The sequence below is a fragment of the Elaeis guineensis genome, chromosome 6 (genome assembly GCF_000442705.2).
Source record: "Elaeis guineensis isolate ETL-2024a chromosome 6, EG11, whole genome shotgun sequence".
NCBI classification, from domain to species: domain Eukaryota; kingdom Viridiplantae; phylum Streptophyta; class Magnoliopsida; order Arecales; family Arecaceae; genus Elaeis; species Elaeis guineensis.
In genome coordinates this window covers 93,013,289-93,041,170 of record NC_025998.2, presented here as the reverse complement: position 1 = coordinate 93,041,170, position 27,882 = coordinate 93,013,289, and the positions used below count along the sequence as shown (strand labels likewise).

The 27,882-nt window shown below is 46.4% G+C and overlaps 1 protein-coding gene across 7 annotated transcripts in view; it reads right to left on the bottom strand.

Moving 5' to 3' along the window:
* Positions 1 to 27,256, bottom strand: part of LOC105035896 (uncharacterized) — a 28,443-nt gene extending 1,187 nt beyond the window's left edge. For 2 of the 7 annotated variants that reach the window (XM_073259577.1, XM_073259583.1), the window contains exons 1-6: positions 26,013 to 27,256; positions 5,447 to 5,557; positions 4,916 to 4,975; positions 705 to 762; positions 524 to 629; positions 181 to 271 (exon numbers count right to left, since the gene is read on the bottom strand). In XM_073259577.1, coding sequence (XP_073115678.1) covers positions 26,022 to 27,200 — 1,179 coding nt within the window. In that variant the 5' untranslated portion in view covers positions 27,201 to 27,256 and the 3' untranslated portion in view covers positions 181 to 271; positions 524 to 629; positions 705 to 762; ... (1 more) ...; positions 5,447 to 5,557; positions 26,013 to 26,021. Of the gene's footprint in view, positions 1 to 180; positions 272 to 497; positions 630 to 704; positions 763 to 4,915; positions 4,989 to 5,446; positions 5,558 to 26,012 lie in introns of all 7 variants that reach the window. The other 5 variants (XM_073259580.1, XM_073259582.1, XM_073259581.1 and 2 more) reach the window with 5 other exon arrangements.
* Between the last annotated feature and the right edge of the window lie 626 nt (positions 27,257 to 27,882).

The following is a 27,882-nucleotide window of genomic DNA, read 5'->3' as shown; positions in this document are numbered from 1 at the left end:
AACTTGGTCAACTTAACCTGTGGTGCGTTCGCTTACCATAATTATAATGCTTATGGAGCAATTGTTAAAAAGAAAAAAAAAACAATTTAGGAATCTTTTGATGACATTTTTTTTCTGAGCGATGCAATACTGATGTAAAAGAATATTAGAGATCATGTTTCAGTCCTATGATATTAATACCTTCGGTTCAAAAAAATACAACTTGATTTGGACCATGTATGCAGGCCAATAACAACTCTTTTTCTTGTCTTGGGCTTCGAGGGATCACCACCTAAGAAAGAAATGTTCTTTAAAAGTTTAGATAAATCCGATCAGGTTCATTAAATGCTCATGTAAAAAGGATTCCTTCAATTGGTTCTACAGACAGCAGAATTAATGTTACAAGTTTTTGAACCACACCAGATTTTTAATATATAAGTTTTCACTTTTTACAAAATCTCCTATCCAAAAAAAAAAAAAGGAATATCAGAGGTAAAAATGCCAGATACAATACATACAGCTACAGAAGCACAAGGATCTGCACCTTAAGACCAGGAATATGACAGAAGAAAGTCTCTGGCCATCTGGTGATTATGAACGATAATGACCACCATGCCCAACAGCTCCATATGGGGATCTTATTGTTAGACCTATGAAAACATACTGCCTCTAAAATGAAATACTGGAAGTCAGCAAAAGCACGGATGAAGAACACAAAAGCCTACCTCCACAATAGATTTGGCTTCCACTCCAATATCTAAATTTAGCTGCTCCATTGACAATCTAAACAGTAGAAAAGATTTTGTCGAGTAAATTACTGTAAACTATGAAAACTAGAAGCATATTCACAATGGCATATTGTAATGACATGAAAAATTACTTTTAAGGCACCAAGAGATCTTTAAAACCAATTAAAATGCACTTTTAATACATGTAATTTTTTAAAAATAAGCATGGTCAATGTACAAAGTCAAAGTATTAAATGATTGATTTTTCCTTTAACTGTCTGTAAGTATACTAATTATATAAAACCTCATAAGATATTGACACATAACTTCATGCCATTTTGATCCCTCAATCAAAAGAATATCAAAACTGGATAATTCAACGTAAGATGCAATCTACAGTAAGCAAAAGGACTATTTATGTTTTATTAAGTTAATTCAAATGGATTCTCTTACCCCACCTTCACCCCCCAAATATTGTCATTATTGTAATCTCTTGGACAACAATGCTTACGGTTTTGTATAATGCAATTTCATTCAATGCCTTAGGAGGTTTGAAGGGAATCACGGTGATGGATAACAAGAATGAGGAGGTTGGCAACTTAATCACTTTATTGCTGACAATTTCACAACATGGGCAGGACATTAGCAGGGTTAGATTGAGGATGATGACAGATGCTAATGCTGGTGATGGCAATAATGGGTTGGACAGTGAAAAGTGATGAAACATAGTTAAGGCGACAGCAGAATGAAATGGTAGAGATGATGGGAAATGGGAGGAACATAATGGTCTTAAAGCTTTAGAGAAAGTGTTCTAATGGTGGGAAATGAAGGTGGTCAAGGTGATGAAGTGTGGAAGGTTCTAAAGGTGATGATGGAGATCGGCAGAGTAAGTGAAAGTAGTATAATGCATTGGGTCTGCAAGGTAGTGGTGCTGGAGTATTAGCAATGGTTAGGCCCTAAAAGGAAAAGGGACAGACTGTGACAGAGGTAGAATGACAGATGTTAGTGGGTGTGTAGTGCTGATGAAGGGTGACATCAACATTGGTTCCTAAACACATACCAATAAAAGTTATTTCAAAGTTTACTTTATAAGAAAAATAATCATCTGTCAGATCCATTAAATATATTATCAATAAATGGACTATTGTCACAAACTTTTGCGAGTAAGTTGCCCTATCAATATTAACAATTCATAGAGAAATTACACTAAAAACAAAAATGTTCCTATTTATTTGTGGCAAGAAATCTTAATGTTTGGTTTACACCAACCTCCAAATCAATACATCATGTCTAAAAAAAACCCATTATTCAGAAAATAGCTTAGTCCATATATTTGACATTTACAAAGAAGCAAATTTAAGTAAGTTTTGATTTGTTAAGATGGTTATGCCTAATTTTGAGCTCATAATGCGTTGGATTTCTGTTTTGCCTATCATTGAAAATATATATAAGCAATTTTAATTAAAAAAAGTATTATGTTTAACAGCAGATGCACGACAAATTGAAAATAGAAGAAGTCTTCCTGCAAGTAGTCCCACTCCTTCCCTGCTTTTATTACCTTTTGAGGCAATAAGAAGGGGTTGTAGCCAAGCTTTTATGTCTCGATGGGACAAGATGCATTCCGGCCATCCCATCTGGTTCCTATGAGAAAACGGGATCAGGACGGGCTCAAAACTCGAAAACCCATCCTTGCATGAAGACAAGAAGAAAAAAGAAAGAAGAAAATGAAGGAAAGATAAAGAAAAGGAAAAAATGAAAGGAAAGAAGAAGAAAAATGAAAAAAAGAGAAGAAGGGAGAAAAAAAAAGAAAAAGGAAAGGAAAGAAAGAAAAATAGAGAAAAAGAAAGAAAAGGAAGAAAGAAAAAAGAAAAAAAAAAAGATGGGGAGAAAGATGGAGGATATCCACTGAGATGCATGACCGAAACTGTTGTTGGGACGGAACCGGACAACGGAACATCCCGTTCCATGGAGAAATCGGAACATCTTTGTCTCACAGGATCTAAAATATTAGTTGTAGCTGTCACCCCATTTATTGAGGTAATATTTTAAAATTATACAAGTGGGACTCAGACCCAAATTGTCGTTGATAACAACTCCCAGAAAATTTACCAGTTGATACCCACTTCATGCACCCTGTTTTTGGGTCGTGGAGCATATTAGATGTTATAGAATTTAGAATCCTCCCTCTTTTACTGTCAACTGTTAATGATAAAAAGTTTGTTTTTGTTATATAGAATATGTCAATAAGAATGAGTGATATAAAAAAAATCAGACTGTACAATAAGTTTGGAGATCTATGTTTCTCTCATGACATAAGCAAAGAGAAGAAAAAAGAGTTGTATTTAGTAATGACTTATGGCAGGGATCGCCAACTCGAAACTAGACTTTATGCCATCCAGCTGGCAGTACGAGTCGGTATGCCTCCGTACCGGATCATATCATATTCGAACCAACATGAAAACAAGAGATGAACCAAAAAGGAAAAGAGAAAGAAAGAAAGATGGAGGGAGGGAAGGAAAGGGAGGTCGGCGGTGGCCATCGAAAAATCGTCGAGGCCTCTTGAGCTCCGCGGTCCTCCATGAGAAAAATGAGAGCAAAGAGAGATAAAAAGAGAGGGGAAGGGAAAGAAAAGGAGCAAGAGGAAGGCAGCGGAAAGCCGCTGGAGGGCGGTCAAGTGGCCGTCGTGGCTGCCAGACGGCCCAAATCAGCCCTATGGTCGCCACGAGTTCGAAATAGGGGCATTCCCCTATTTCATCATGTTTTTTTAAAAATACAATAAATAGTGAAGCCGGCTATTTATCATGTTTTTAAAAAACCACAATGAAATAGGGACGTTGCCTCGGGTTTTGAACCCACAACGACCATGGGGTTGATTTGGACCACTCGACGGCCCTCCAAGAACCCTCCACCACCTTCCTCTCTCTCCTCTTCTTCCCTTCGCCCCTCTCTCTCTCTCTTCTCACATCTCGTGGAAGATCATGGAGCCCAGAGGCCTCTGCGGCCCTCTGGCAATCTCGGTGGACCACCTCCAACCTTTCCCTCTTCTTCCCTCCCCTCTCTGCCTCCGAACACACGAACCACACCAGTTAGCTATCGAAATGGTTCAGTATGCCTCAAACAATCCGGTTCAAGATGGTTCGATAAACCATGATTTACGGTGTATCAACAATTGTGCACAATATCTACACACCACTTTTAGAAAGGCCATTACAAGAAAGTACAATTAAAAACTGTCACATATCCATCATGGAGAGAATCCTCAATGATATTTCTTTAGATTTATGAAATCTTTCCTCTCTTGATGAAACCTCTTCAAACTCTAGAATTCTTTCCTTATGTCACTTGAGAAGATCGTAGAAAATCCTCTCCTTATTAGATCTGTAAAAAATCAATAGATCTTTCCTCTCTTGGTGAAATTACTTCAAGCATTTTAATTCCTTGCTTAGTTGCTTGACAAGACTGGCTCGTAATCTTGTGGCTTCTTCATTGTTTCTCGGGCTTGGATTCATGTACTTTATATAATGGATATATTGCTAATAACTAGAATATGAACTCTAATTAGCACCTTGTTTCTTTCAACATTCAAGTCTTCTAAAAATGATAACCACGGACCTCATGCTTTAAGAACATTGAAACACTTGATGAAGGTTCTCACCTAGGAACCATCTATTATATTATGTTTAACTCAATTTACCCTATCTTCATGTGCAGGTAGAGTGGGGTTTTCACCCTTTTTTGCATTGATCCCTACCCAACAATAATTTGTGATAAAAAGCCTCAACTTATATATAATATTCATGTATAGCATAATAAACCATGGATTATATATAAATCCCTTAATTTCAACATTCAAAGTATAAATCAGATTTTATATAAAACCCTTAATAAATAGCAAAACCTCATTTTTTATATTTAATATTAGCAACCACAATATAAACTCTGATGACTTTTGAGTTGAATCTCCGCATGCATTTCCACCATCATGTGTTTTAACACACTGAAATCTTGTGCAAATAATCATATATGTACAGTGTACTTGCTAGAGTACCCATGCTTTCCAGCAAAATTTACAATTAGTATGCAAATACTAGACACATTAAATCTTCATGTGGTTTATATAGTACGTAGACTGAGAAAATCCATCCCATCTACCTAAAGCAACTTTTTTAAACTTGACCAATGAAAGAGAGAATAAGTAAAAGACATGCCTGGTCAAAAGCAGGATAGATGTAGTCTGCAAACTGAATTTCTGCAATAGCTGGATTCCCCTATCATTCAAAACTAATGCCAAAGTTACAAACAGTCCGAAAGACATAACAGAAAATTTAACTACTACAATGGTGGCAAACTAAATAAACAAAACGATTGATGAGAAATGAGGTAAAAGTACAATGATATCATAACATAGAACATAATGTGCACCATTGCTGCAAGGCCAATGGCAAATCCAGCAATATCCTGAAGGGAACTTTTCAAAAAGAGGAGAATAAAATAAGGAAATAAAAAAAATTTCTTGATACTCAAACCCACAGTTCCATATAAATGATGGAAAAAATAAGTACCATGAAGAGAACTATCACCAAAGAACATAAAGATCAGAGGTCATATAATTTGAAAAAAACTCATAGTATAAACTCTTGCAGAATCACAGGGTTTAGTGTCCCCAGTCCATTGCTGAGTGCTTGGTATTCAGAGCGTTTATGTATACAGATGACAGACAGCAGAACCAAATAAAATACCTGTTCACGTAAGGGGGTATTGAAAACTCGGTTTCCACCAAATTGGTCAGCCAATTCTGTTGTGCAATGAAAGACACCATAAAGCATACATCCTCTCTGAATACATAAGCACTGAAACAAAGCTTTTCACTTTTGAGTATGGTAATGATTAAGGAATGACACTAATCTCTAAAATGAAAGTGAAGTGGCAGGAGGCCTACGCCTACTAACACATGCTCCATTAACAAACCACTGTCATTATCATCAACTTAAAAGAAAATGCTACTTCATGCTGATTTTCATCATTTGCAAGCTCACGGTTGTACATCAAGAAGATGTAGCTGGACGGGCTCAACAATTAACATCTGCTACCTGCCGCATATTTTTTTTATTCAAGTCCACTGAGGTTCTAAAATCACTTGGACTGTGTCAAAATTTCACAGATACATACGAGGAAAGCACAGAAGATGGAAGAGAGCACTTTCTGTAACAACATATTTGTCAATAACATCCATACAGCCACAACCGACTACACCAGCACATCTAAGTAGAATTATTCTACATCATTTGAAAATTTCTTGTCCTCTGCTAAGTAATAAAAAGTCTTTAAATAGAAGATCATTCTCATCTTTGAATGCCAGGTAGAGGTCTTCATATGCTATCATTGTTTTTTCATATTTTGATAATATCATGCTGTTTGCTATCTTGCAATCAAACAAGGTCCCAAAACGATTTGGTGAGGGATATGGCAGAACTTTTCAAAGAGAGAAGACCAGGCATGAAGTTGCTTTCGGATATAATTATTCAAGCAGCACCAGCAATAGAAATATAGTAGACCATTTTCTTTTACTATTTCTAAATATATACTTTTATATGAAACACACTGCATTTAATGTCTTGTAAGTAGATTTAATTAAGATATATGGTTTCTAATGCACTTCAATTGGGCTTTATTAAATCATATAGTTTGTGAGAGAAAAGTTTCATATCATTACTACTTTTGCACTCATATTTGATCGAGTATGATAGCCATACCTTGGAATTTGAGCGACTTCAAGGCTCAAAGGATGACACAAGGTCATGATATTTTTTCTAATTAATTTATGAAGGCAAAGACATTAAATGAGGCCTCTAACTTTCGATGAAGTGTAGAGAATAAGGCTTGCTATCATCTTTAAGCTGCTAACTTTTGCACCTTTCTTGATACTCAGTAATATGGAAATGATAAACAAAATGATAAAGAAAAACTACATGCAGAAATAGATAGCAAGTCATGAAACATATGATTCTACGTGTTAGTCTTGTCGGAGACATTGATCAAAGAAACCAATGTAGCCTTGTTGAAATTTAAAGGCTACATGAATCTGCAACAATTTTTGGCTCATATCTGATCTATATATCAATCACTGAACCCATTTTATTAGTTATTACAAAAAGTCAGTTTCAAATCTAATTTCTGATTTGCTGTTTAGTGATTGACACTTGACAGCAATGAAAATTGTTTCAAATCTAAATGCTGATGTTATAACAGCAGTAAATCAGCGGGATAAGAAATATGGTAGAAGAGAGAAGGATAAGAAAAGAGAGAGGAGGAAACAGAAGGCTTAAGACCACTTCTATTCTGAAGAAATCTCATGTATAATTCTCCGAACTCACCACCCCCACAGCTAACCACTTCTTGCTTTTCATAAAACGAACCAAACATTATCCTACTACAATGCACATCATCATCATCAAAATAGAACATCCAGATTACTCCATTAAGCCACAGTTATTGTTCACAGAATTGTAGCATGAATAGTACCACTACCCACGGATAGTATGCCACAATAAATTGATATCCTAAACAGAAAATAATAACTAAAAGAAAACATTTAAGACAAATAATCCATCAAAAACTGAAACTGCTATAAGAGACTCTATGCAATATAAACCATAGCATGATTTATAATTAAAAATCCAACCATACAGGAGAAAATCATGAATTAAGAATATGCTGATTTGTGATGCTAATATTTAGGCCTACTTGATAAGCAAAGACCAAAAATCATTCCCAAGACATTGAGTGGTAAAATAGGAGGCAAAGCAACATAAAGAGATTGCAACTCACCAAAGAGGACAAAATCTCCAGTAGTAAGCTTAATTGATTCTTGAATCAAGTCAAAAAAAAAAAAAAAAAGGAGACTCAGACTCAAGTTGAACCATTGAATGCAAACCTTTAGGAAACCCTAGAATCCTGAGCATAGGTTTATCTGGACTTCTATAATCCTTCGAAATCAATTTTTGACCCAAAAATAACAAAAAGTGACTCTAAGAACTGATTTTCACTTGTAACACATCATTCAAAAACAAGGTTTGACAGACCAGTTCACATGGTGTATATCAATCAATACATACCAACCCCTTGGCACTAGAAAGGGGCATCAGTTCACATAAATTCCAGCTGAACCGCAGCTACATACTTTAACCAACACTGAAGTGAGCAGTTCCTTGGTTCCAGCGATTCTAGCAGATCAAGGTAGGTTAACCCCAAACCAAGCCTGAAGTGGCATAAGTAAAACAACCCCATTCGCAATTCTTATCTGTTGTTTGAAAGTGGAAAAGTGTCAGAGAAGGGAAGACTGCCTCAAGACATTGGCTTGCCAGCTTGTTTTTTAATTTTTAGGGCTACAAAATCATTCTAGCTAAGTAAATCTTCTCTCTCCCTTTTCTTTCTTATTTCTCAAAAATCTTGAGTGGAGTTTTGTGTCTAGGAAAAAAATCATGGCCAATTTTGCCAATAAGGATTAAAATATCATTTGATCATCATATTCATGTATATGAGCACAAAATTGAGATTTAAATAAATTATTTTGAATAAAGATCGCCGACTCAGAACCGAATCCCATGCCAACCGACCGACGGTACGAGTCGGTATATGCCCCCATACCGAACTGTATCGGATCCAAACTGACATGAAAATGGGGGATGAAACGGAGAGAAAAAGGGAGAGGGGGCGAAGGGAAGGAGAGGGAGGCCGGCAACGACGCCTACGGTGGCCACAAGAGGGCCACAGAAATTGTTGGAGGGCCACCGACGCCTCCCGGGCTCCACGGTCCTCCCCAAGAGAACATGAGAAGAGAGAAAGGGAGGGGAGAGGAGGGAGGAGAAAGCAGCGGAGAGGTCGTCGGATTGCTGCCGGACAATCCAAAACACCCCCGTGGCCGTCACTGTTCCAACAGGGGTGAAGCCGCTGTTCGAAACAGGGGTGAAGCCCTTGTTTCGTCAGATTTTTTAAAAAAATCGATAAACAGTGAAGATGGCAATGAGTTTGCCAACTTCACTGTATATCGAATTTTTTAAAAAATCCGACGAAACAGCAGCTTCGCCCTTATTTCGAACCCACGACGGCATGTGGATGTTTTGAGCCATCCGGTGGCCACCTAATGGCCTCTCCGCCGTCTTCCCCTCTCTCTTTATCTCTTCTCGCATCTCACGAAGCACCGCGGAGACCCGGAGGCTTGACGGCCCTCCGAGGATCTCGACAAGCCACCGTCGGCCTTCCCCTCTCCTTCCCTCTCCTCCCCTCTCTCTCTTCCTCTTTTTCCTTCTGCCTCACTCCATGTTCGCCGGCATTTCGAATCAAACGCTCGAACCTCAGTAGTTAGTCGTCAGTACGGTTCGGCACACCCTGAATCATCCAGTTCGGCAAACCTTGATTTTAAGGTTTTGGATTGATCTCCAAAATTTACACCAAAACCTGTGTAAATCTGATAATAACTCTATAAAGGCCATATCAAGAGCATAGAGGTTGTGTGTTTGCACATTCATTACACCCTTTGATGACACAATGAGTGATACAGCACATATGGCATCCATCTCCAATTTGTATGTCCCCGTACCTCTATGTTTTTAACCTTGCTAAAAAATTGTAATTTCTGAGGTTTTGAAGGCCTCTTAGTCAAACGCCTATAACCTTTATATCCAATTTCCGAGTTGATGAACAATATTACAAAACTTTCTAATTATCTTTCTAATGATGTTTGTTTCGCAGTAAAATTTAACTATCCTTCATATAATCAAGCATTTTTTTGGTTATTGCTATTCGATGGCATGCTGTTTCTTGAAATCACAACCAGCTAGTGCTTGTTTTCCCTGTTTCTACTTTGAAGGTTGTTTCGCAAAGAACCTCTCCTCAATAATGTTATACTTTGCATTTCATGCCATAATATTGGAAGCATCATAGTCGATGGAGAAATTAAGCATGCCAAATTAAGGTCATGACAGCAACATGAGAAATTCTAATAATCCTAAGAAGAAGTTCACTCCATTTTGAAGAGAACTAACCATAAGTAGTATATATAAAGAAGTGTGACTAGGTCAATGTGATGTTCATTTTACTGCCAGGAACCTGGCAATCTTCCATAATTTTAGCCCTTCTGAACACAATAGGACCAATTTTATGCATTTCACACGCTTGGATGAGTAAATTGTATTGGAGTATAGCAAACACTTCAGCCCTTCTCTTCTTGCCCCGTTCACTTGAAACTTCTCGATACCCTTTTCAATCACCTTAAATATTGTAGAACTACAATCAACTATTAGATGAAATGGGAAGGCACAAATCAGTTTTTTTTTTTTTTTTTTCATTTTTTAAAACATATCAACCAAGATTAGTCTTTTCAGCACTCTAATTCATCCATGAAACTCAAACCGAAAGAAATGCTCACTTCCAAAAATAGATAATCAGTCATACCACAACTTTCTTTCAATGCGCAAAGACTATAAAGTTAAGAGTTACAGATTAAATAACCCAATTTTGTAAAGCACATCATATAACCAACTTAGTAATATTAGATGAACATAAACAATAATCCTTAACAAGAACAAAAATTCCAAAGAAATTCTACACCAAGATTACAAAGGCCATATCTGAACTTTTACAGAAACATCAGAAATCCTTCCTTAAAACAAAAGCTTCCACATTTAAATCACTTTCAAACGATGAAACAATATCATCGAGCAAAAGTCAGAATGTCCTTATGATCCAAACTTCTATTGAAGATATAAACATACTCTCTTTTTCACATTAAAAATCTTAATTGTAGATCCAACACAAACAGGCCCACGTAAAGAAAGGCACATAGACAATAATCCTTAACAAGGACAAAAATTTCAAAGAAATTCACCAAGATTACAAAGGCCATATCTGAACTTTTACAGAAACATCAGAGATCCTTCCTTTAAACAAAAGCTTCCACATCTAAATCACTCTCAAACCACAAAGCAACATCATCAAGCAAGTTAGAAGGTCCTTATGATCCAAGCTCCTCTTAAAGATATAAAACTACTATTTTTTCCCGAAAAAATCTAAACTTTAGACCCAATGCAAACAGACCAATATAAAGAAAGGAACATCATAAACCACAGCACGGGAAATTGGGCATCTGAGGAAATCATGTGTGACCTAATTATGTTGGGTGGATGTCTAGCCAGAACACCACCTCCCAAAACCTTTTCGATACCGCGCGATGCAATAGAAAGAAAGAAGAAATAAAACAGAAAACAATCAATTACGTGGATCAAACAGAAAAAGGACTCACCTCCACAGGGCATGCAAACTTTACTATGAGAAAAGAAATATTACAAGAGGAGATCTCACCCTCAACCCTTATACACCTACTTTCTCCCTCACAGAAAGTTCTCCCTTACAAAAGCTCTCTCTCTCTAGAAAGATCCCCCTGAACCCCTAAAGCGACCACTGTCCGCTATCTAGGAGCCTCTTTACTCCTCTCAGCGCCGCGTGCTCTCTCTCTGATTCGAATTCTCTGATTTTCGGCTGCTGAAAGGAACCGCGCACGACCACCAAGCCGCACCACACCTCTGTTCCACTGTATCGGGCCTTTTAAAGGCTTAAACGACCCAATTAGAACTTATTTAGGAGTCCTAATCAAGCCCAATCAAGCCTCGGACCGTTGGATCGTCACCGCAATCAACCCACGCCCTCCGATCGCGCATCGGTCCACGAAACAGTGCCGTGGACTACGAGAAATACATGGGAAACACCCACGTGGTCTACAAACTTACCTGCGCACTGGTCGGTCCATGGTGGACCGGGCAAACAGGCTCCCAATGGACGCCTGGGCAAACGGGCTCCCAGCGGGCCTAGGCCTAGGCCGGCCCGCGCGTGGGCCTGGGCTGTGCTCGCGGGCTTGGGCCGCGCTCGCGCCGCACGCCTAGGCTTGGGCCGCGCCCCGTGCGCCCGGACCCATGCCTGGGCCGTGCCCCGCGCGCCCGGGCCGCACCCCACACGCCCGAGCTTGGGCCGGGCGCCACGCACTAGGCCGCGCCTGGGCCGCATGCAGCCGCTCCGCCGGCCGCCGGCAGTCCACCGCTCCGGATTCCGTACAGTCTTCAATCACACGTATCTTGACCGTCCAAACTTAGTTGAGGTGATCTTGATCTCGTTGGACTCTATTTTTCATCGCAGACCTCACTGTGGGCTCAATATGAACCGAATCTCGAGACGTCAAATCGTAACAATCTCTACCTCGATTCAATATTCGACCTCCTCCTGACTCTGAGAGCTTCTAGATCTCCTCGTCCCCATATCCTGGGGCAATCGCCTGCTGATCATGGATGGACAAATATAAGAGTCGAGCCAGACCGCTCGATCCTATCTCCATCGTATGCTGTGCTCCTCTTGATCTGAGAGCTGCTCGGGATATCATCCTGCGGCAATAAGAATCTCACCTTGCGACGTCGCTTCTCATCCTCCTGAATCTCCTGTTTCGTGCCAGATCCACCTCCACCTGGAGCTTCACCTCGCTCTGAACTCCACCTGGCTCCTGAAGCTCCACCTCGCACTGGGCTCCCCATCAGGTAATAATATCCTCTCCTCTTCTTCTTCCCCTCCAAAACAATCCTATCGTCGCGTAGCACCTTCAGGATTCCTCCACCAGCTACCATCCTGTAGCCTCTCAAATCCAGTGAGATAAGATTCCATCTGAAATTGAATATGTATTGGACCTCTCCCAGTCTCCTCACTGCACCATCATGTGTCCTCCAGCTGACCGTTCCAATGCCTCTAATAGCACAGCATGATCCATCCGATAGATAAACAGTGTCCTCACTGTTCTTCAGGGAGTCAAACTGCTCCTCTCTACAACATACATGATGGGTACATGTAGAATCTAATATCCACTACTGAGACGTAGATACCTCATCAAATATCTCAAAGACATCTCCCTCTAAATCGCTACTGGTCGTCGCCACAACAGCCATCGTTCGATTTTTGAGTTAAGAGCAATCTTTAGATAGATGTCCCAACTCGTTACACCGATAACACCTGGTCTTGCTCAAGTTTCTCCTAGACTTGGACCGCCCTCGTCGCGATCTCCTGTCACTCTGTCTACCGCCTCCTGATCCTCCAAAAGCCACCAAGGCTGAGCTACCATCACCTAAGCTCGAAGCTGGGTTCTCCCTCCTAAGAACCTCGTTTTGGAGTATTGCCATGGTAATCTCGTCCATCTTGATGGTGCTCTTCCCCACTAGAAGAGCAGTCACCAAGGACTTGTACGAAGGGAGAAGCGACGCCAGCAAAACCAGCGCCCTGGTCTTCTCCTCAACATTCTCACCAACGCTGAAGAGATCGCTGAGGATCTTCTGGAAGTGACTTAGATGCTCCTGCACGCTCTGTTCCTCAGCCATCCGCAGCTGGTAAAACTGCCTCCAAAGGAAAAGAGTGTTGGTGAGAAATTTCGCCATTTACAACTCCTCGAGCTTCGACCACAACACCATCGAGGAAGTCTCGCTAAGCATATGAATTACCACTTCATCCATTAGATACATACGGATGGTACTCATCGCCTGCATCTGTAGTCATTTTCAATCCCGCACCTCCATGGTTGTCGGCTTTTCTTCGCACAAGAAAGCATCGATCAACCCTTGCTGGATTAGCACATTCTTCATCCTTGCCTGCTGTTGGGTATAAAATACCCCCATCCGAAGTTCATGTCAGGAGCGACCCCTCGAGGATTCTACCGACGTCCAACCAGTATGGCAACTTCTCTCCGACGGCCCCTCCTCTCCAGACTTCGTCCGGACTCCGACGGGAGCCGGACCTCGCCCCCGACTTCAATTGCAGGTAGACTCCATCCGGACTCCTACAGGAGCCGGACTTCGTCCCCAACTTCAATTGCAGGTAGACTCCATCCGGACTCCGTCCCCGACTTCGGTTGCAGGTAGACCTCGTCCGGACTCCTACGGGAGCCGGACCTCGCCCCCAACTTCAATTGCAGGTAGACTCCGTCCGGACTCCTACGGGAGCCGGACTTCGTTCCCAACTTCAATTGCAGGTAGACTTCGTCCAGACTCCTACGGGAGCCGAACCTCGCTCTCGGCTTCAATTGCAGGTAGACTCCGTCCGGACCCCTACGGGAGCCAGACCTCGTCCCCGACTCCAACTGCAGGAAGACCCCTTCCGGACTCCTACGGGAGCCGGACCTCGCCCCCGACTTCAACTGCAGAAAGACTCCATCCGGACTCCTACAGGAGTCAGACTTCGCCCCCGACTTCGATTGCAGGTAGATTCCGTCCGGACTCCTACGGGAGCCGGACTTCGCTCTCGACTTCAACTGCAGGTAGACTCCGTCCGGACCCCTACGGGAGCCAGACCTCGTCCCTGACTTCAACTGCAGGAAGACTCCGTCCGAACTCCTACGGGTGCCGGACTTCGCCCCCGACTTCGATTGCAGGTAGACTCCGTCCGGATTCCTACGTGAGCCGGACTTCACTCTCGACTTCAACTACAGGTAGACTCCGTCCGGACCCCTACGGGAGCCGGACCTCGTCCCCGATTCCAACTGCAGGAAGACTCCATCCGGACTCCTACGGGAGCCGGACTTCGCCCTCGACTTCAACTGCGGGAAGACTCCGTCCGAACTCCTACGGGAGCCGGACCTCGCCCCCGACTTCGATTGCAGGTAGACTCCGTCCGGACTCCTACGAGAGCCGGACTTCGTCCCCAACCGAACTTCGGCCGGCGGGCCTGGACCCCCTGGCAGGCCGCAGTAACAGCCACGACCCTGCTCCACTTCCTGCGACGGATTCCGCACGGCTCCATCACTCCCTGGCAGGCCGCAGTAACAGCCACGACTCTGCTCCACTTTCTGCGACAGATTCGGCGCGGCTCCACTTCCTGCGGCAGATACCGCGCAGTTTCTCCACCCTCTGACAAGTCGCGACAACGGACGCCGCTCCACTCCCCACGACAGGCTCCACGTGGCAGGCCACAATGATGGCCACGATTCCGCTCCACTATCCTTCGTAGCAGACCCCTCCTGGCTCCGAACGGCCCACTGACAGACGGTTACAAAACGTTGCCATCAGTCTGTTGCACCCTCCGCCTATAAAAAGGGAACCCCAGATACGTTATTCTCTAAGCTCTAATTCTTATCCCAAAACTCTGCTAAAATTTCCGTTCGAGCACTCCATTCTTGTTGAAGCAAAGAACTGACTTGAGCGTCGGAGGATCTTGCCGGAGCAACCCCAACTCCAGTTTAGACTTCTTTTGCAGGTCCCGGCGGCGACCGCGACTCTCTCAACTCTAGCTTCTCCGACGCAGGCGGATTTTTGCACCAACAGGATTGACGCTAGAGGAAGGGGGGTCTTCGCAGTACCCTTGTTCTTAAAGGAGCGCTCAACGGGACCGCCTCCGGTCACCTTTTCCGACGACCTCTCCTCCTTCCCCCACTAGATCTTCGCCCGATGCCACCCCGCAGAGCACTCGCACGACGATCCACAGCCTCCACGGCCAGATCTCATCCGGCTTCACCTCCAGTTTCCCAAGCTCCTCCTCCTCCGGCAACGACCGCCGGCATGGAGCGGTCAGGCAATCGGCCTCTGACGGATTTCGCCAACACCATCTCGGAAGAATCCCGACAGGGAGCGGCCGGCGTATTGGCCGGACCTCCCAAGCGGCAAAAGATTGAAGAATCCATAACTTTCACTGAAGAAGATGCTCGGAGAGTTCAATTTCCTCATAACGACGCAGTTGTAGTTTCCTTGAATATAGCTAATTACGACGTCCGTCGCATTCTTGTTGACAATGGAAGTTCGGCTGATATTTTGTTCTACGATGCCTTCTTAAGAATGTCCATCCTTGACGACCATTTGGGGCCGATTAGTTCCCCTCTGGTAGGGTTTACCGACGATGCTGTCCCGGTGGAGGGAGTAATAACTTTGACTGTAGCTGCAGGTCGATATCCAAGACGATCCAGGGCTCTGGTGAATTTCCTGGTGGTGAAGGCGCCGTCTGCCTACAACGCAATCCTTGGCCGACCTGGCCTCAACGCTCTCCGGGCCGTAGTATCAACCTACCATTTGAAATTGAAATTCCCCACCAACCAGGGGGTCGGAAAAGTCAGGGAAGATCAAGCCCTGGCCAGACACTGCTACAACATAGCTTTGCAAAGAGGCGACTAATCCGACCTCTGTCCAGTTGATGGGCTGGATGCCCACGACGACCTCGCTGAGGAGAGGGGCGGCCCAATCGAAGATCTGGTTTCGATCCCTTTGAATGACGGGAATGCGGAGCATGTGGTGAAGATCGGCTCTAACCTGGGGGAAGAGGTACGGACGCATCTCATAGATTTTCTACGAAAGAATGCGGACGTTTTCGCTTGGGTTCCAGTGGACATGCCGAGGATTGATACGGAAGTCATGAAACACCATCTGGCCGTCGATCCAAAGCATCGGCCGACGAAAGAAAAAATTCGAGGTCATACACCAGAGAGGCAGAAAGCGATAGCCGAAGAAGTGGACAAACTCCTGAAAGCCGGATTCATTAGAGAAGTCAATTATCCCGACTGGATTTCCAACGTCGTCCTAGTCAAAAAGGCAAACGGCAAGTGGAGGATATGTATAGACTTCAAAAAGCTGAATAAAGCCTGCCCAAAGGACAGCTACCCTCTGCTCAAAATTGACCAACTGGTGGATGCAACCTCGGGCCATGAGCTTCTCACCTTTGTGGACGCATTCTCCGGCTATAATCAAATCAGGATGGCACCGGAAGATGAAGAAAAGACTGCTTTCATTACTAACCGTGGCCTTTACTGTTACAGGGTCATGCCTTTCGGTCTCAAAAATGCAGGTGCGACCTATCAGCGGCTGGTGAACAAAATCTTCAAGGAGCAGATCGGCCGCAACATGGAGGTCTACGTGGACGACATGCTTGTGAAAAGCAAATCTTCCGTGAACCACGTCGCCGACCTCGAGGAAACCTTCGGCGCCCTCCGAAAATATAAGATAAAGCTGAACCCGACTAAATGTGCTTTCGGAGTGACCTCGGGGAAGTTCCTGAGCTTCATGGTATCGGGGCGTGGAATTGAAGCTAATCCAGAGAAAATTCGCGCCATCCAAGAGATGGCCGCCCCGAAGTCGATAAAGGAGGTTCAGCACCTTACAAGGAGGGTAGCAGCCCTGAATCGCTTCGTTGCGAGGTCGGCCGAACGGTGCTTACCCTTTTTCCAAACCCTCAAGCGGCCGAAGGACTTCTGTTGGACCACTGAGTGCCAACAGGCGTTCGAAGAGCTAAGGAGCTACCTCGGCTCGCCTCCGTTGTTGGCGAAGCCCGAGCCTGAAGAGGAGCTGTTTTTGTACCTGACGGTCTCCCCTATGGCTCTCGCAGCAGTCCTTGTCAAGGAAGAGGTGAAAATTCAACGACCAATCTACTACATCAGCCGCGCGTTGAGAGACGCCGAAACCAGGTATACTAAACTAGAGAAACTAACCTACGCCCTGTTGGTTGCAGCCCGGAGGCTCCGACCCTACTTTCAAGGGTACACCGTAACGTTGCTCACCGACCAACCGATTAAGACGATTCTGCACCGGACAGATGCCTCCGGAAGAATGGCGAAATGGACGATCGAGCTCACAGAATTCGACATCAACTATCGACCCAGACCAGCGGTGAAAGCCCAGATATTGGCAGATTTTATAGTGGAGTGCACTATCCCGGAGGAGCCCGAACCTGAACAGGGTGAAATTGACGGCCTGGAGCCCCAACCGAACTCCCCCGAAGAAGAAGCAGACCCCCCTGGTTGCTTTTGGGCCCTCTACGTGGATGGGTCTTCCAACATGTCGGGCGCAGGCGCGGGCCTGATCTTGATCAGTCCAGAGGGAATCGTCGCGGAGTATGCTCTGCGCTTCGAGTTCCCCGCAACGAACAACGGAGCGGAATATGAAGCTCTGATAGCAGGATTGAAGATCGCTAGAGAGTTGGGAGTAGACCGGCTTCAAGTTCACAGCGACTCCCAACTGGTAGTGGGACAAGTCAGCGGAAACTATGAAGCTCGAGAGGACAGCATGGCCAAGTATCTTGAAAAAGTAAAGGAGCTCGTCCCCGCCTTTAATAGCTTCAGCATCAGGCAGATTCCAAGGACGGAAAATACCAGGGCCGATCTTCTCTCCAAGCTGGCTATGCTGGCTCCGGCTGAATTGCCCAAGGGTGTTCTCTTTGAAGTTCTGAAATGCCCGAGTACGAAAGAATCGCGGCCCGTGATGGAAGTTGACCAAGAGCCCAGTTGGATCGACCCGCTGGTGGCATATCTCAGAGACGGGGTTCTCCCTCGTGATGCAAAAGAAGCCCGGAAGCTCAGAAATCAAGCCTCCCGGTACATCCTTTATGAGGATAAATTGTACAAGAGATCATACTCTTTGCCCCTTTTAAAATGTCTCCGGCCTTCGGAAGCTGACTACGCCTTGTGGGAGGTGCATGAAGAGATCTGCGGAAGCCACCTGGAGGCTAGATCCTTATCCCACAAGCTGCTTCGCCAAGGATATTACTGGCCGACAATGCATCGTGACTCAATTGAATACGTCAGAAAGTGTGACCGATGTCAGAGATATGCCAACGTCCAGAGACAGCCCGTCGTCGAGCTTACACCTTTGAGTGCCCCATGGCCGTTTGCGCAATGGGAGATGGATATCCTTGGGCCCTTTCCCGTGGCGTCGGGGCAGAGGAAGTTCCTCCTGGTGGCGATTGACTTTCACCAAGTGGGTTGAAGCCGAGCTGCTGGCGAAAATCACAGAAGCTAAAGTGCAAGACTTCGTCTGAAAATCAATCGTTTGCAGGTTCGGCCTGCCGAGAACCCTAATTACCGATAACGGGCGGCAATTTGCAGGAGCGAGATTCGCCGAATTTTGTGAAGACCTAAACATCTCCCACAACTTCACATCGATAGCCCATCCTCAGACGAACGGCGAAACTGAAGTGACCAACAGAACTCTGCTGCAAGGGATCAAGACAAGGCTCGAAAAAGTGAAGGAAACTTGGGCAGACGAACTTTATCATGTGTTGTGGGCATACCGAACTACCCAAAGGCTGCCGACGGGGGAGACCCCCTTCGCTCTAGCCTTCGGAACGGAGGCTGTTATCCCAATTGAGCTCAAGCTCCCGTCGGCACGAGTCGTGGCATTCAACGAACATCGCAACTCGCAAGGTCTTCAAGCTAACCTCAACTTGCTAAAAGAAAAGCGGGAGGTAGCTCAAGTCCGGATGGCAATCTACAGACAGAAGATCGCCTGCTATTACAATTCCCGGGTCAAGACTAAAGTCTTTAGAGCAGGAGATCTAGTGCTTCAACGAGCCGCTATCTCGCAACCTCAGGTCGGGGAAAACTCGCCCCAAATTGGGAAGGCCCATACGAAGTCAAAGAAGTAGTCCGGTCTGGAACTTATTACCTCAAGGAGCTCGGAGGAGCAGACCTCCCGCGGCCATGGAGCTCGGAGAACTTACGAATATATTACCGATAATTTTATTTTAAATAAAATTTTATATCTGCATGTCTTCTCTCTTGGCACGAGCCTATATCGACAGGACAGTCAAAACAAATCATGTCGAGAGCAGGAGGAGAACTTCATCTCGACAAAATTGAAGGTCCGGTTCTCCTTAGACCGGATGGGGGGAGAGGCCCCGCAACGCCCATATGTGCCCCCACAGCCCTGTTAGGGACAGGAGGAGGACCTCGCCCTAACTTGAGCAAAGTCGAAGGCCCGGTTCTCCTTAGATCGGGTGGGGGGAGAGACCCCGCAACGCCCATATGTGCCCCCATAGCTCTGTTAGGGACAGGAGGAGGACCTCGCCCTAACTTGAGCAAAGTCGAAGGCCCGATTCTCCTTAGACCGGATGGGGGGAGAGGCCCCGCAACGCCCATATGTGCCCCCATAGTCCTGTTAGGGACAGGAGGAGGACCTCGCCCTAACTTGAGCAAAATCGAAGGCCCGATTCTCCTTAGACCGGATGGGGAGAGAGGCCCCGCAACGCCCATATGTGCCCCCATAGCCCTGTTAGGGACAAGAGGAGGACCTCGCCCTAACTTGAGCAAAGTCGAAGGCCCGGCTCTCCTTAGACCGGATGAGGGGAGAGGCCCCGCAACGCCCATATGTGCCCCTATAGCCCTGTTAGAGACAAGGGGAGAACCTCATCCTAACGTAAGCTAAAACCGAATACGTCAGGAATAGGGGAAGAACCCCGTCCTAACACCAATTAAGGTCTGGTCATCCAAGACCAGATCAGAAGAGAGGGACCTCCTACCTCAATGGCCCCTTCGCGCTCTCGCGACCCCACCAAGAGCAGAGGGAAAACCCTCACTCGAAAAAAAAAAAAGAAAAAAGAGGAGGGGAGTTAAAAAGGAAAGCGACAGACTACGTCAACGACGAATGGAAAACAAGCAGCATCAAAGATGCAGGGAACCTCATCTCAGTGAGGACTAGGGTTCTCATCAAAATCCTCGACCTTCAAGAAAACTCTCCCCACAAACTAGAGATAAGATGGCTTCCTCAAGGTGACGAGAAGCTCGAACCTCTGAGCTCGGGTTCTAAGAGGGGGCGTCAAACCCGAGCGACCCCGGACAAGTCTGCAGCCGCGAACGAGAGGACGGGCCAATGCGACGATAATCGGGTACCTCCGAACGGCGTCGATATCAAGCAAGGCAAAAGCCGAAAGAAGCTCGGCAAACAACAATTCAACACGCGAGTAAAAGAGGTAACAAAAAATTCTCTTCTCATTTCATTAATTAAGTGTACATTACAGAGCCCTTAAGGCTGAAGAAGAAAGGTGACCGGAAAAACGAGTCGACGCGGCAACGACCAGTAACCTCCGGACGACGTCGACAAAAAAAAAAAAAAGAAAAAAGAAAAAAGAGAAAGAGAGAAGAAGAGAGAAAGCAGACGAAAGGGAAAAGAGGAGGGGAATACAACAATAACAATGGTAAATGAAAGAAATTCAGCAGGCGACAATTTGACACAAGATGCAGACAAAATAACAGAATCTCCTTCTCATTCTTAATTAACAAGTTGTGTGTTATAAGACCCCGAGGGCTTAGGAGAAAGAACGTTACTACAAGGCTCGAAAGGAACACATTAGGGACCACTTCATGTTCCCGACTTCTCCTTCCAGTTCCATCCTTTTTAGCAGTATTTTCTAGTGCGTGTGATAAACCCCTCTGCTCTCACCCCCTGCCTTGTTCCGCTCCATTGCCGAAGCCCCAACCCTAGGGGGAAAAGGGGGGATAGAATCCCAAGGATAGCGACGGCGACGGCAGCGGCGACGACGACCTGCTTCAAGAAGAACCGGAGGTACCCCGGAGGCCGCCGTGGCGCTGGAGGCGTGCCCCACCACCGCATACTCCATGACGACCACCATCCTAGGTACTTCGGCAAGGTCGGCATACGCTACTTCCACCGTCCCCGCAACAAGTTCTACTGCCCCACCGTCAGCGCCGACCGCTTCTGGTCCCTCGGCCCCGATGACGTCAAGAATTCCGCCACAGCTTGTGACGACAACTCTGCCCCCCTTGACCGGTGTCACCCCGTTCAACTACACCGAAGTTCTCGAGCGGAACGCGCTCGCCGGTTGTTTCCGTTACTAAATCTCTGTTGTTGAAGGAATTCTCCCTCGAGCCCCCTTTGAGGCAGTGGGAACCCTCAGTGACAGTTCGACAGCCGGAGAATTCGCAGGCCACTATTTTTCCCCTTTTACTCCTTTTGGTTCGTGGCATCCTCTCGAGATTGGCCTCCGAGGCAGGGGCCCCGGCGGGAGAACCCCTCGAAGGGACTTGGAAGATTGAAGGCGGTGGGGTACCGACGGAGATGGCGAAGACTGATGCGAAAAGGACGTCGAGGGAGTGACTAAACTCTCAAGCAGAAAAAAGATGTCGACTCTCAGGCGAAGTGAAGCCCCTGGAGGGAAGAAGGGGGCTTAAATAAGCGACGGGACCTGGCGCAGTTATGGTGGCGGATATCCCTAGATCAACCGGTGCCCGCCACGTGTCCCACTCACCGCAGCGTAGGGTTGACCGCTGGCGGAACCATTATGGCGTGGCGCTTGGGGCTACGCTCCGGTGGGAATTCCGAAAGGACCCTTCGGATCGCCCTAATTGGAAAAAGACCCCAGCACGCGTGCATTAAATGCCAAAATATCTGAGGACGATCGTGCACGAAATTCAGATGAACGACTTCGGTTGCGAAAATTTTTCTGTACTTCTTTCGTTCGAAACTCGAACTCAGAAGTAGGGGGACTGGTGTTGGGTATAAAATTCCCCCCAGCCGAAGTTCGCGTCAGGAGCGACCCCTCGGGGATTCTACCGGCATCCAACCAGCAGGGCAACTTCTCTCCGACGGCCCCTCTCCAGACTTCGTCCGGACTCCTACGGGAGCCGGACCTCGCCCCCGACTTCAATTACAGGTAGACTCCGTCCGGACTCCTACGGGAGCCGGACTTCGTCCCCAACTTCAATTGCAGGTAGACTCCGTCCGGACTCCTACGGGAGCCGGACTCCGTCCCCGACTTCAGCTGCAGGTAGACCTCGTCCGGACTCCTACGGGAGCCGGACCTCGCCCCCGACTTCAATTGCAGGTAGACTCCGTCCGGACTCCTACGGGAGCCGGACCTTGCCCCCGACTTCAATTGCAGGTAGACTCCGTCCGGACTCCTACGAGAGCCGAACTTCGTCTCCAACTTCAATTGCAGGTAGACTTCGTCCGGACTCCTACGGGAGCCGGACCTCGCTCTCGGCTTCAACTGCAGGTAGACTCCGTCCGGACCCCTACGGGAGCCGGACCTCGTCCCCGACTCCAACTGCAGGAAGACCCCTTCCGGACTCCTATGGGAGCCGGACCTCGCCCCCGACTTCAACTGCACGAAGACTCCGTCCGGACTCCTACGGGAGCCGGACTTCGCCCCCGACTTCGATTGCAGGTAGACTCCGTCCGGACTCCTACGGGAGCCGGACTTCGCTCTCGACTTCAACTGCAGGTAGACTCCGTCCGGACCCCTACGGGAGCCGGACCTCGTCCCCGAATTCAATTGCAGGAAGACTCCGTCCGGACTCCTACGGGTGCCGGACTTCGCCCCCGACTTCGATTGCAGGTAGACTCCGTCCGGATTCCTACGAGAGCCGGACTTCGCTCTCGACTTCAACTGCAAGTAGACTCCGTCCGGACCCCTACGGGAGCCGGACCTCGTCCCCGACTCCAACTGCAGGAAGACTCCATCCGGACTCCTACAGGAGCCGGACTTCGCCCTCGACTTCAACTGCGGGAAGACTCCGTCCGAACTCCTACGGGAGCCGGACCTCGCCCCCGACTTCGATTGCAGGTAGACTCCGTCCGGACTCCTACGGGAGCCGGACTTCGTCCCCAACCGAACTTCGGCCGGCGGGCCTGGACCCCCTGGCAGGCCGCAGTAACAGCCACGACCCTACTCCACTTCCTGCGACGGATTCCGCGCGGCTCCATCACTCCCTGGCAGGCCGCAGTAACAGCCACGACTCTGCTCCACTTCCTGCGACAGATTCGGTGCGGCTTCACTTCCGGTGGCAGATACCGCACAGTTTCTCCACCCTCTGGCAAGTCGCGACAACGGACGCCGCTCCACTCTCCACGACAGGCTCCACGTGGCAGGCCACAATGATGGCCACGATTCCGCTCCATTACCCTTCGTAGCAGACCCCTCCTGGCTCCGAACGGCCCACTGACAGACGGTTACAAAACATCGCCATCAATCTGTTGCACCCTCCGTCTATAAAAAGGGGACCCCGATACGTTATTCTCTAAGTTCTAATTCTTATCCCAAAACTCTACTAAAATTTTCGTTCGAGCACTCCATTCTTGTTGAGGCAGAGAACTGACTTGAACGTCGGAGGATCTTGCCGGAGCAACCCCAACTCCGGTTTAGACTTCTTTTGCAGGTCTCGGCGGCGACCGCGACTCCCTCAACTCCAGCTTCTCCGATGCAGGCGGATTTTTGCACCAACACCTGCCATAAGAAGAAATTACTCTTTCCATCAAACTTGTTGATCTCCATCTTGATTGATCATGTCTTCTCCATCTTTAGTCTTGCTCACTACCACTGTAATCTGCGTCCTTGTACTGTCTCGCTCTGATACCATTTGTTGGATGGATGTCTGACCAGGACACCATCTCCCAAGACCTTTTCGATACCGCACGATGCAGCAGAAAAAAAGAAAAAATAAAATAGAATATAATCAATTACGTGGATCAGCCAAAAAAAGGGCTCGTCTCCACGGAACATGCAAACTTCACTATGAGAAAAGAAATATTACAAGAGAAGATCTCACCCTCAATCCTCGTACACCCAATTTTTTCCTCATAGAAAGTTCTCCCTCACAAAAGCTCTCTCTAGGAAGACCCCCCTGAATCCCTGAAGCGACCGCTGTCTGCTGTCTAGGAGCCTTTTTACTCCTCTCAGTGCCGTATGCTCTCTCTCTCTGGTTCGGGTTCTCTGGTTTTCAACTGCTGAAGGGAACCGCGCACGACCACCAAGCCACACCACGCCTCTGTTCCATTGTATCGGGCCTTTTAAAGGCTTAAACGACCCAATTAGAACTTGTTTAGGAGTCATAATTAGGCCCAATCAAGCCCCGAACTGTTGGATCGTCACCGCAATCAACCCACGCCCTCCGATCACGCGCCGATCCACGGAGCAGTGCCGTTGACTGCGAGAAATGCGTGGGAAACGCCCACGCAGTCCACGGACTTACCTGTGCACCGCCCGATCCACGGTGGACTGGGCAAACGGGCTCCCAACAGGCGTCTGGGCCCAGGCCGGCCCGCGCATGGGCTTGGGCCGCGCCTGCGCCTAGGCCGCGCCCAGGCCTGGGCCAAGCAGCGCGCGCTGGGCAACGCCCTGCCACGCGCGGCCGCATCACCGCTGCTCCGCCGGCCCACCGCCGGCAGTCCTCCGCCATTTCGGATTCCATGTCGTCTTCAATCGTGAGTATCTTGATCATCCGGACTCCGTTTGGGGTGATCTTGATCTCGTTGGACTCCGTTTTTCGTCGCAAACCTCACTGTGGACTCAATGTGGACCAAATCTCGAGGCGTCAAATCTTAACAAATTCTTTTCCGTAAGGCTCAATACGTCAAATGTCACATCAAAATTGCCCTTTTTGCAGAGGACATGGATGAGGATGTTGTAGAAGAAGAGGCCAGGGACTATGGAGGGGTCAATAGAGAGGATCTTCCAGAAGGCAATGGCCACCCACTTGGAGTCACGGCCATAATTTGTAAGTTAATCCAAAAGCCCACTTAAGTGACAGGAGGGGTATTTGGTCATTCACTCCTTAACAATTCTGTACTTCTTTTGGCTATAAAGTTGGGAGCTGGATCAATCTTAGTTGTAAACTCAAAGATGCATGGAACAGCATAATTTGTAATTGAATCATTTCTTATATTTATCAAGTAGTCTGGCATTGAATAAGAATATATTCTTCTAGATTTTTTCCCTCTTAAATCTTTAACAGGAACAACCAGCATCAGATTGAAGATAGCACTCCTATCATGCGTACAAGAAGGCAGTGCTTGTATGGTACTTCTCAAAGAAATGTTCAGGCTTGGGTCCTTGTGTCATAATGCATGAGTTACTTTCTTGGTGGATTTAAGTGACCTTTTCCTGGTGGGAAAGATAAAAAGCTCTAATTTCTAGATTAGATGGCCTACGGCTTACATGCTAGTCAAGTGATTGATTAAAAAGCTACAGATTTCTGACAGTAATTGATAGAAAAGCTACATATTTCCAACAGTGCTCCATGCAACTTTTCCCTAAATGGGTTACATGCTAGTCAATTGATTGACAGAAAAGCTTGATCTGCAATGGTGCTTCTTGCAACTTTTTCCAAATTGATGGTTCTCAAGCAAGGTCACAAATACTCGTAATGACTACAAAGTAAAGAGCTTTAAATGAAAGAAAACAGACAACAGATGAATGGACTAAAAACAGACCTAAGTCGAGGAAACTTTTATATTAAGTTGCAGGAAACAGCAAAAACCTTTGAAAACACCAAATGCATAGCAACACTAATTAGTGCAAGTATCGTTCAAGCAGCATCTTTGAAAACACCAAATGCATAGCAACACTAATTAGTGCAAGTATCGTTCAAGCAGCATCATACGTATGATGAAAGTTTTTTTCCCCTCTAAAACAATATCTGATTGAATTCTTCCCTGCAGAGCATCAAAACAGGAGCACGCCAACTGCCTCATAATTCATAGAACATGAATTACAACAATTGGAAATTGTATCTACCTAGGAGACTCAAGATGATAAAGGCATTCTCAGATCCTTCCGTGAATAAAAATTCCTCCGTCCAAGCTTCACAAGCTTCTTAGCCTCCTCCACTCTTGACAACTTTACCAGCCCATCCACCACCTCCTGCAGCACTGATGCATCCACAACACAGCGGTGGCTCATGCTATCATTACAACACTTGAGAGCCAGGTCGAGATCCCCAGCCTCACAAAGACTGGGGATCAGTGTCTCGAAGGTCCCCCTGTTGGGAGCACAGTCATTCTTCGTCAAATCCAAGTACAGCCTCTTGGCCATTTTCAAGTTCCCGTCTTGGCAGTATCTTTTGATCAGAGCATTGAAAGAGAAAGTGTCGGGCTTTGGTCCAACCCGCCTCATTTCATCGACAAGCTCCACTGCCTCAGAAATCTTTCCTTCTGAAACCAGTGCCCTCAGCTTCGCATTGAAGCTCTTGGTATCCGGCTCGATATTTTTCTCACCCATTAAAGTCCAAATTTTTTTGGCGTCGGAGAATCTCTTGTTTGAATAGAAACCATTCAACAGAGTATTGAAGGAGATCAAATCAGGGGCGATCTCATTCTTCTCCATGAGGCTCAACACATCGAAGGCCGCATCAAGATCGCCCTTTTCACAAAAGGAGCGGATGAGGATGTTGTAGGAGAAGATATTGGGGACGATGGAGGGATCGGCGGCAGGGATCTCCCGGAAGACTGCGAACATCCGGTCGGAATCGCCAGCATCGGCGCAGGCGCTGAGGAGGGCGTTGAAGGACATGACGGAGCGGGAGCAGCCGAGGGCGGGGAGCTGGTGGAAGGAGGCGGCAGCGTTGGCGGGCATGCCGGCCTTGCCGTAGAGGGAGATGAGGCGGACGGCGAAGCCCTCGCGCGCGATATCGGCGGGGTAGCGTTTCTGTTCCTCGAGGATGGCCTCGACGGCGTCGGGGCGGCCGACGGCCGCGAGGCGGCGGACGACGATCTCGTAGATGCGGTGCTTGCAGCGGAAACGGTAGGACTCGGACGACTTCTTGAAGGCGGCGACGAGCTTGTCGGGGTTGTGCTCCCGGGAGAGGTAATTGATCGTTGTCTTCAGGCGCTTCGGGGAGGAATTAGGGTTAGGGTCAGGGTTATGGTTTCCGGAGGAGAAGAGGCGGCGGAGACATTGGGGAACGCGGAGGAGGCGAGATGACATCTTCTTCAGCCTTCTGGTTGGGACTTGGGAGTTCGAGAGTGGGGGGGGGGGGGGGGGGAGGGTTTAGGTGAGGTTTTGAGTTCATTGGAGAAATGGTCGGACCTCAGAGCGGACCGGTGGATTGCATATAATAATAGGAAGATAGGTAGCATGAATGTTGAATATTGCTTTAGCCCATTCATTATGTTGCCTGGCGTTTGGCGATCTAATTGATATCATGACAGCAAGCTAAGATCATTGATGGTTCAAATTCCAGAATAATTTAATTTTTAATAATTTAAAATTATTATATTTGATTGTCATAAGGCAATGATTAAAGATTTTTGAATATGTATAAATAATTTATTTGATATACTATGAAAATTTAAGATTATTAACTATATAATACTAAAAAAATATGGTCAAAAGTCTCAGAGATACAGAAGAAGAGGAATGTCTCAGATTATCATTGGATTACAAAATAAAATCATCGATTCGAGTCACCCTCTCAACAAAACTTTGAGAGTTGGGATTGAAGATTGGGACAAAGAAAATTTTAGAAAAATATCTAATAAATTTTTTCTCTTTCTAATCATCACGGCAAGAAAAAGAAGAATTTCCTTCTCTTTTTCTATAGAGCTACTCACCCAAAAAAAATATGACGGAAAAAAAAAAAAAATTTTACGAGAATATTTTGATTAAT